This window comes from Lathyrus oleraceus, chromosome 3 (assembly GCF_024323335.1).
Source record: "Lathyrus oleraceus cultivar Zhongwan6 chromosome 3, CAAS_Psat_ZW6_1.0, whole genome shotgun sequence".
Taxonomy (NCBI): domain Eukaryota; kingdom Viridiplantae; phylum Streptophyta; class Magnoliopsida; order Fabales; family Fabaceae; genus Lathyrus; species Lathyrus oleraceus.
In genome coordinates this window covers 445,075,147-445,086,006 of record NC_066581.1, presented here as the reverse complement: position 1 = coordinate 445,086,006, position 10,860 = coordinate 445,075,147, and the positions used below count along the sequence as shown (strand labels likewise).

General features: G+C 35.5%; 1 protein-coding gene across 1 annotated transcript; it reads left to right on the top strand.

Moving 5' to 3' along the window:
- Positions 1-7,218: 7,218 nt before the first annotated feature.
- On the top strand, positions 7,219-7,656 carry LOC127131620 (uncharacterized). The gene is made up of 2 exons (XM_051060535.1): positions 7,219-7,302; positions 7,369-7,656. Exons 1-2 carry the CDS (start codon positions 7,219-7,221, stop codon positions 7,654-7,656), a joined length of 372 nt encoding a protein of 123 aa, XP_050916492.1.
- Positions 7,657-10,860: the final 3,204 nt, after the last annotated feature.

Genomic DNA, 10,860 nt, shown 5'->3' with positions numbered 1-10,860 from the left:
GAGTCTACCACTAAGTGAGGTTCTCGTACAACCCTACACGAGGAAAACTCCATGGGGATCCATACTACTCAGCCTCTCCTATCTCAAGTAAGCTCTCAAACTCAGGTGGAGAGTCTTTCACACAAGGTTTTTCATTGCAATCATTAATGTAACCTTTTTCCTTCGCCACAGAGCCAAGGTTTTGAACCAACAAAGAAAATATAGGTTAGTAACAGAAAAAAATATATACATAGAGAAAATAAATAAAAGTATAAATCCCCACATACGTATAAAAGAAAAACAACCCCAATTAGGCTAGATTTCTTAGCGAAATTGATTCCTTAGCAGAGTCACCAGCTATCTCTATCGGGGTTTCAGAGTGAGGAATCTGGGACTGAACTAAATAATGCTCCTAAATCGAAGAGAGAAGGAAAAATAGAAGAGTCACCACCAAATTTTATTTGGATTACCTCTATGGGATAAGAGATGGGAAATAGTCGATAAAACCCATAAAGAAAAAAAAGGGTGCACACGGGTAATGCAAGGATAAAGAATCGGTCTCACAACCAAGACTTGGGTTCAGAAGTCAGTTATGCAAGGGAAGGTATTAACACCCCTCACGTCCATGGTACTCCATGGGAACCATTTGGGTTGTTTACGCATGTAGGCATTTATCTCGTTTATAGTTTTATTTTCTAGAGTGTGTAAAAAGGGTGATAGGACTCTGGGTGTTTTTATTATTGTTCTCTCCAAGGATTGTGGCCCTTGTGCCTACATATCACTCATCAGAGATAAGGAATCAGAGCTCTGTAGTTCATAGTAGAAAATACTTGTGTGTTGGTTAATTTTACATTTGAGAAAAAGGTTTTCGGGGTGATGCCCTAACGCATAAAAAATAAGGTTTGGTGGGTTGTGTTTGTTTTACCTTCAACAAGGGTTTATGAAAAGAATGTTTATGATTAGATTATACTAAAGTCCACGGGTCAAGGTGAAAATTCTAGACAACAAGCCAAGCGTCTTGTGTCCAAAGTAATCAGAGTAAGGGTAGGAATGCTCCATTCTTACTAATTCTCCACCACTTAAGGCTCGTGACGCACAATACAAATCGTAGTTTTATTGTGTTTTGAATTTGATTATGAAAATGCCACTTGACGTTGAATCAAGGGTTTGTTTATTTGATTATGAAATTGGATAATGTAATGACTATGCAAAGTAACCAACAAGGAAGTGAAGGGTCTCATTGTAAGATAGTCCATGAGAAAGCCTTGTGTGTGCAAAAGTGACATAAGCTAAACAAAGGATAATGGTTTTATAAATATGTCCCCCTAGGGTGGTGCCATGATGCCATTCTTACAACCAGTATGTAAGTTACAGATAAATCCAAAGTTAACAGAGTATCACTGTAACACCCTAATTTCAATTATTCATTTTTATTGAATTATTTAGAAATTATGTGTGTAAGGTATGTTTGGATGTATTGATGGATTGGGTCAAATAAAATAGGTAAGTGGTGTATAAATTAGTAGAATTATTTAGAGTTCTTTTAGTGATTAAATAATAAGGTTATTTGTTTAATTAGGTGAATATATATTAGAATAGTTAGCATTTTAATTATTATTAGAAATAAATATAGAAATTGATAAAAATAAGAATTGGGCCAATTGTGTGAATTAAGGAAAGTTTATGGTAAGAGGAGAGGAGCTAGAATTAATTTGGGCATTAATAATAATTAGGAAAATGTAAGGAGGTTACTATATATTCTAAAAGTTGGGAAAATTAGGTTTTTAGAGAAAACATTTGACAGTAAGTAGAATTGGAGAGAAAAATAGGAAAATTCAATGTTGGTTAGAGGTAGAAGAAGAGGAATTCAAGAGAGAATTGTATAAGTTGCTAGGAGTTCAGGTAAGGGTGGGAAATTATTTTAATAATAAGGTTATATGCATGAAGGGTAGGGTAGAAGAGTCCTTAAACTCCAATAGAGCATTTGGTATTTTACTAAATTCTAAATTTGTATGATATCTTGATGTTATAAGTTGTGATTATTGATGATTTTTGTGAATTATGTGTGGCTGTACTTTCTGTTTTGAATGTTGGGATAATTTCACCATTGTTGAGAGTTTTGAAGGTTTATGGAATTGATAAAGTTATAAATTATAGGATTTAATTTATTCCAATATGTGATAAATCGTAAATGTAATGTTTTAATCATTGAATAAGTGTTAGGTTTCAAATTCTGAGATCGGGACTTTTTACGGAATCGAAATCGGAGGTCCAAAAGGCCTCCAACGGAAAAAAAGAAGTTTTTAAGCTATTCTTCGAACCTGTAACTGGTTACCGGTCTGAGTGTAATCGGTTACCACTTGAAAAATAGGTTTATGGACTACTTTCGAAGCCCGTAACCAGTTACTAGTTTGAGCGTAATCGATTACCACTGTTACGTGAAAAATTTAGGAAATTGAAAATGACGTAACTTGAGCTCTATAGCTCCATTTGACGTGTGGTTCGAAGCGTTAGAAAGCTAACACATAATACTACCTCATGTTTATGCCTTAAGAGGATTAATATGAATTATTTTACATTGAATTAATTGATAATGCATTATTATTGTAGATGCCTTAGTTGTTATATGAAAGTTGTTTATGTGAAAGTTGAAATTATCGATTTTCCATGTTTTATTTGTTGTCGGCTACTATTACTTGTTGTATGATGTTGTTTTGATGTGAGTTACTGTTTTATTATGATTTAAATCGGTATGATATAGTGATTGATTAATGATGAATATATGCCAATGATAAATGATTGATTAAACATGAATAATTATTGTGTGACAATAATGTTGTTATGTTGGTGTTGCTATAATTATGTTATTAAGATGATTGTGTAAATGTTGTTGTGTTGGTGTTTTATGATGACAATATGAACATGATAAAATTGTGTTGATGATGTGGTATTGATGTTGGCATACATGGTCAAGAGTGGACGGATGTGTATGTGTTGATGTTATTGTTATTGTTGCATTTTAGGAGTCATGCATCCATGTTGTCGGAACTTCGGTTCAATTTATTTGGTAAGCCTAGATCCTATGGTGATGGATCGGGTGCGAGTAGCTAATTCCAGTTATGGGGGATTGGTTAAGTGTTACCTATGTTGATGGAAGTGATTTTGGTGTGATCCGGTTCCAAGAGGGAATCGATCCTATGGTGGGGATCATGGAGTGAAATGAACCTAAGTGTTCATATTTGGTACCACATGCATGTCGAGTCGGCGTTGAGTCCATTGCATAAGTGTTGCATTTATATTGGTTGTGTATGATGTTGATGATAACTGAGAAGTTGTTGTGTATGATTTTGATGATGATTGGGTGTGAGAATTACAATATGTGGTTGTGAATGATTATGTTGTGTGCAATCTATCTTTCATGTTATGCCTTTTATAATTGATTGTGATTTCTCACCCCTTCTGTTTGAATGTTGCCTCTACGTGGGCATCGTGCAGATACCCAGGAGTGGACCCTATTGGAGTAAGTGGAAGGCAGCTTTGTAGTGACTTCCATTAGTTGTTGTTATGTAGTGAAATTCTACTCTGATCATGTAATATCGGGTTCAGGTCGAATGTTTGGATTAAATTATAATGTTTTATGATGAATCATATTATGTTGAATATTTTAAGTTGTTGAGTTGAACTATTTGTTTTTAAAATTGAAGTTTAAGACTAAATGTCGTATGCTCTTCTACCTTCTTTGAATGTTGATGTTGAATTCAGCTGCGATGATACCTAAATGAAGGTGAGCATGCGATGGTAGGTTAATATGTTAGTTGTAACCCGTGTTATGGGGCATGATAACTTATCTTCTATTAAGTGTGACACCCTTGTGTTGGTGATTGTTTAATTAATTCTGTTAATTATATGTGGGGTTTATAAGGGTGTTACATTAGTGGTATCTGAGCATGTCGGCCCGTCCGACCAGGTTGTTAAATCATGTTTATTCTGTAGTATGTGACATGTGTGTGCGAACACTGTCGATGCTTGGTTTGTTTTCCATTTGCAGGCTGGGAATGAAACAAGTGAGGGAGGAGAGTATACTTCTCTTGGATGTTCCAACTATATAGAGCTTGGACATCATGTTGCCCCATGCAAGAGTGAAACGTTGGCTAGTTCAATTATTTTGAGGATGTTGTACTTTTTTGGAACCCGAAGATAGGTCATATTCGAGGATGATGTCGGTTCGAAAATGGTGTGATCCTTGAGGGAAGACAACCAGGTGTTCTTGGTGGTCGCTTCCTTGTGATGGGGAAGGTGTTGTTTTGGGTAGAGATGATCTAGTGGTGTGTTGAGTATCCCAACATGTTCCATGAGGATATGTATGGTTTGTATTTTGTTGGAACAAGTTGACATTATTCTTGGAATGAATTGGGTGGATTTAATCCAAGTGTTTACCAATTGTTTCGATAAGTTGCTGCAATATGCCGCTGATTGCAAGAGCTCATGCGATGTTGAAGCTGTGTTGTTCCTAACATTGAAGATGCTATGGATTCGAGATTCCTGTCTGCCGGTAAAGTTGGAAAGTCTATAGGGAAAATGATCGGGTATTTTTGATGTTGCTTCTCAGAGAGTAGAGAGGAATGTGACGACTAGTGTTATGTTAGTGGTGTGTGATTCCTCATGCTTTCCTGAAGATGTCTACGACTTGCCACCAGACCATGAATTTGAGTTCGATAGAGGTGAAAAGTTGATGATTGTATCAGCTAAGCAAGTGAGAGAGTAAATGAAGGATATGGAAAAATTGTTTGTGATATTAGCTTTGTTGGAAGCTAGAGGAAAGGTAATAGTTCGTGATCTTCCTGGAGTGTGTGAATTTCTTGAAGTGTTTCTTGAAGACATCAATGATTTGCCTCTAGAGCACGAAGTAGAGTTTGCCATCGACTTAGTACCAGGTACAAGTCTGGTGTCAATGGCTCCTAATAGAATGTCAACTTGAGAGCTGGGTGACTTGAAGAAACAATTAGAAGAATTGCTTGAGAAGAAGTTTGTTCGACCAAGTGTTTCTCCGTAGGGTGCACTTGTGTTAGTAGTTTAGAAGAAGGATGAAATCATGAGGTCATGTGTTGACTACATGGAGTTGAATAAAGTGACCATCAAGAATAAGTATCCATTTCCAAGAATTGATGATCTGATGGATAGTTGGTTGGTGCCTTTGTTTTCATCAAGATAGACTTGAGGCATGGTTATCATCAGAGTCATGTTAAATCAGGTGATGTTTCGAAGACAACATTCAGGATAAGATATGGTCACTATGAGTATATTTTTATGTCGTTTGGAGTATCTAATGTTCCAGGCGTGTTCATGGAGTACGTGAATTGAATATTTCATCCATATTTATATGATTTTGTGGTGGTCTTCATCGATGACATTTTGATATATTCGAAGTCTGATGAGGAACATGCTGAACATCTTAAGATTGAGTTGCAGGCATTGAGAGAGAAGAAGCTTTATGGAAAGCTATCCAAGTGTGAGTTTTGGTTGAAGGAAGTGAGTTTCCTTGGCCATGTGATTTCAAGTGGTGGAGTTTCTGTAGATCCTTCTAAGGTTGATATTATATTGTAATGGGAGACTTTGAAGTCTGCTAATGAGATTCGAAGTTTCCTTGGCCTAGCTGGTTTTATTGCAGGTTTATAAAAGGCTTATCAAGGTTAGCACCACCTTTTACTTTGTTGACTTGAAATGGTCAAGCTTATGTGTTGGATGTTGCATGTGAAGAAAGTTTTGTTGATTTTAAGAAGAAGTTATCGTTTTCTCCCATTTTGATTTTGTCAAATCCAAGTGAGTCCTTTGTTGTATATTGTGATGCTTCAAAGATGGGTTTGGGGTGTGTGTTGATATGGAATAGTCAGATTGTGGCTTATGCTTCGAGGTTGTTGAAAGTTCATGCGAGGAGTTATCCTACGCATGTGGAGTTAGCACTTGTGGCTTTTGCATTGAAACTTTGGAGACATTATCTTTTTGGTTCTAGATTTGAGGTGTCCAGTGATCAAAAGAGTCTGAAGTACCTATTCGGTAAGAAAGAATTGAACCTGAGGTAGAGAAGATGGCTTGAACTTCTGAAAGATTATGATTTTGGTTTAAGTTATCATCCTGGTAAGGCTAATGTCGTAGCTGATGCATTGAGTAGGAAGTATTTGAACATGTCAATGCTTATGGTTTGAGAGTTGGTATTGATTGAGAAATTTAGAGATATGAGTTTAGTATGTGAAGAAAATTCTAACAATGTGAAGTTGGGTATGTTGAAAGTGATCAGTAGTATTCTTGACGAGATCAAAGAAGGACAGAAGATTGACTTGGGATTGATTGACTGGTTAGTGTTGGTCAATCGAGGTAAAGGCGGTGACTTCAAGATTGAAAAGAATGGTGTGATGAGATTCAGAGACGTGATTTGTGTTCCAGATGTGTTTGAACTAAAGAAGAGTATTCTCGAGGAAGGACACCGTGGTAAGCTGATTATCCATCCAGGTGCGACCAAAATGTATCTAGACTTGAAGAAGATGTTTTGGTGGCCAAGGATGAAGAAAGAGATTGTTGAATTCATATATGCTTATTTGACTTGCCAAAACTCAAAGATTGAACATCAGAAGCCATTGGGTATGATGCAGCCGTTGAATATTCCTGAATGGAAATGTGATATTAGTTCCATGGATTTTGTAATAGGTTTGCCGAAGACTTCGAAGGGATGCGATCCTATTTGGGTGATTGTTGATAGATTGATCAAATTGGCTCATTTTATACTAATGAGGATCAATTATCCTTTGCAAAAGCTGGCTGAATTGTATATTGATGAGATTGTGAAGTTTCATGGTATTCCTTCAAGTATTGTGTCAGATAGAGTCTGAGATTTACATCAAGGTTTTGGAAGAGTCTGCAGGCTGTTTTGGGTACTAAGCTGAAGTTAAGTTCTGCTTATCATCCACATACGGACAGTCAAATAGAGAGGACTATTGAGTCTTTGGAGGATTTGTTAAGGGCTTGTATGCTAGAACAAGGAGGTTCTTGGGATAGCTATTTGATGTTACTTATGTTTACCTACAATAACAATTTCCATTATAGTATAAGAATGGTTCCATATGAGCGTTGTACGGTAGGTGGTTTAGAACACCTTTGTGTTGGTATGAGACAAGCTAGAGTATTGTGCTCGTACCTGAGATTGTTCACCAGACGACTGAAAATATCAAGATGATCCAATAAAAGATGAAAGCATTGCAGAGTCATCAGAAAAGTTACCTATACAAGAGGAGTAAAGCACTTGAGTTTGTGTTTTTGAGAGTTACGCCGGTAACTGGTCTTGGTCGAGCTTTGGAGTCTCGAAATCTCACACTGTGTTTTGTTGGTCCGTACTAGATTCTACAGAGGATAAGAGAGGTAGTATATCAGATTTCTTTGTCGTTGCCGCTTGCTAATCTTTATGGTGTGTTTCATGGATCTCAGTTGAGGAGATATATTCCGGATCCGTCTCATGTGATTCAGGTGGATGACGTGCAAGTGAGAGATAACATGAGTGTTAAGGCATCACTAATACAGATAGAGGATCGAGAAGTGAAGCAGTTGCATGGTAAAGAAATTTCCTTAGTGAAGGTAGTTTGGGGTGGACCAGCTGGTGGGAGCATGACTTGGGAGCATGAGAAGTAGATGAGGGAGTCGTATTCGACTTTGTTTTCCTCAAGTAATTTTCGAGGGAAAAAATTATGTAAGTGGGGGAGAGTTGTAACATCCCATTTTCAATTATTAATTTTATTGAATTATTTAGGAATTATGTGTGTAAGGTGTGTTTTGATGTATTGATGGATTGGGCCACTTAAAATAGCTAAGTGGTGTATAAATTAGTAGAATTATTTAGAGTTTTTTTTAGTGATTAAATAATAAGGTTATTTGTTTAATTAGGTGAATACATATTAGAATAGTTAGCATTTTAATTATTATTAGAAATTAATAGAGAAATTGATAAAAATTAGAATTGGGTCAATTGTGTGAATTAAGGAAAGTTTGTGGTAAGAGGAGATGAGCTAAATTAACTTGGGCAATAATAATAATTAGATAAATGTAAGAAGGTTACTATATATTCTAAAAGTTGGGCAAATTAGGTTTTTAGAGAAACCATTTGACAATACGTAGAATTGGAGAGCGAAATAGGAAAATGCAAGGTTGGCGAGAGGTAGTAGAAGAGGAATTCAAGAGAGAATTGCATCACTCGCTAGGAATTTAGTTAAGGGTGGGAAATTATTTCAATAATAAGGGTATATGCATGAAGGGTAGGGTAGAAGAGTCCTTAAACTTCAATAGGGTTTTTGGGATTTTACTAAATTTTGAATTTTTATGATATCTTGATGTTATATGTTGTGATTATTGATGATTTTCGTGCGCAATGTATGGCTGTATTTTCTGTTTTGAATGTTGGGATAATTTCACCATTGTTGAGAGTTTTGAAGGTTTATGGAATTAATAAATTTATGAATTATATAATTTAATTGATGACAATATGTGATAAATCATAAATTTAATGTTTTAACCATTGGATAAGTGTTGAGTTTCAAAATTTTGATATCGGGACTTTTTACAGAATCGAACTCGGAGGTCCGAAAGGCCTCCAACGGAGAAAAATAAGTTTTTAGGTTGTTCTTCGAACCTGTAACTGGTTACCGGTCTAAGTGTAATCGGTTACCACTTGAAAAATAGGTTTTTGGGCTGTTTTTGAAGCCCGTAACCGGTTACCGGTTTGAGCGTAATCGGTTACCACTGTTACGTGAAAAATTTAGGAAATTGGAAATGACGTAACTTGAGCTCTATAGCTCCATTTGACGCGCGATTCGAAGAGTTAGAAAGCTAACGCAAAGTACTATCTCATGCTGATGCCTTAAGAGTCTTAATATGACTTATTTAATATTGAATTAATTGATAATGCATTGTTATTGTAGATGCCTTAGTTGTTATATGGAAGTTGTTTATGTGAAAGTTGCAATTTTTGATTTTCCATGTTTTGTTGGTTGTCGGCTACTATTAGCCGTTGTATGATGTTGTTTTGATGTCAGTTGCTGATTTATCAAGATTTTAATTGGTATGATGTAATAATTGATTAATGATGAATATATGCCAATGATAAATGATAGATTACACATGCACAATTTTTATGTCACAATAATGTTGTTATGTCGGTGTTGCTATAATGATGTTATTAAGATGATTGTGTTGATGTTATTGTGTTGGTGTTTTATGATGACAATATGAACATGATTAAATTATGTTGATGATATGGTGTTGATGTTTGCATACACGGTCAAGAGTGGAGCGATGTGTATGTGTTGATGTTATTGTTATTGTTGCATGTTGGAAGTCATGCATCCATGTTGTCGGAACTTTGGTTCTATTTATTTGGTAAGCCTCAATCATATGGTGATGGATCGGGTGCGAGTAGCTAATTCTTATTATGGGGGGATTAGTGAAGTGTTACATGGAGTGAAATGAACCTGAGTGTTCATATTTGGTACCACATGCATGTCGAGTCGGTGTTGAATCCATTGCATAAGTGTTACATTTATATTGGTTGTATATGATGTTAATGATAATTGAGAAGTTGTTATGTATGATTTTGATGATGATTTGGGTGTGAGAATAACAATTTTTGTTGTGAATGATTATGTTGAGTGCAATCTATCTTTCATGTTATGCCTTTTATAATTGATTGTGATTTCTCACCCCTTCTGTTTGAATGTTACCTCTACGTGGGTATCATGCGGATACCCAGGAGTAGACCCTGTTGAAGTAAGTGGAAGGCACCTTTGTAGTGACTTCCATTAGTTGTTGTATGTCGTGGAATTCTGCTTGGATTAAATTATAATGTTTTATGATGAATCATATTATGTTGAATATTTTAAGTTGTTGAGTTGAACTATTTACGACCCTTTATGATGTTTTTAAAATTGAAGTATAAGACTAAATGTCGTATGCTTTTCTACCTTCTTTGAGTGTTGATGTTGAAAATTCAATGATAATTGAGGATTATCTATCCTTATGTCAAAAGATTCAAAATATGGTGCATTAGGGGATAACTTATCACTGAAGCAAAGTATTGAAGATGATCAAATGATCAACCTATAATAGATTTGTAAGAATGAAAGTTATGCAAACCCCAAGTCCATATATCAATAGTTTGACAAAAGGAAGACTATGCCAACTCAAGGTTAACAAGTTAATATTTTGATTAAGTGATTAAGTTAGGAAAAGTATAAATATCAATGTACAATATAAACAAGATAGTAAGGGTTAGTGTACAATGTGAAAAAGCTAGCCTAAAAGTTAGTAGGTTAGTACAAGTAAAATAAACAAAATGGAACAAAAGGAGCCACAAGTTAATATGTGCATAACAAGGCTTCATCTACATGTCAAATGACCTAAGTTGGTTGATATATGTGCAACCTATTCATGCTTCACAGTACGATGAATGAACACTTGATCATTCATTAGTACGTTTGAAGCATGGAAGGTTCAAGAAACCCTAAACAATCCAATGTCATGACAAATGTAGACTTCATTAGCCATTAGGTTCAAGACCTCATAAGTTCATGGAAAATTGTTCAAATACATGAAACAAGGCATAAATAAATAGTAGAGAGAGAAATGATTAGGGTCCATGTTGGAAATATTTTCAGAATAATAAAATAAGTGAGGGTAAAAATTAAAATAAAGTTGGAAATAAATAGGACAAAAAATAAATAAAATGGAAGTGAAAAGAAATAAAAACAAAGCAGATGAACACGATGGGGTTGAAACCTTGACCTCGGGGTCATGGGGGATCAACCTCCTCTCCCGTTGGGCCAAGTGTTCGCTTGTGAAAACAAA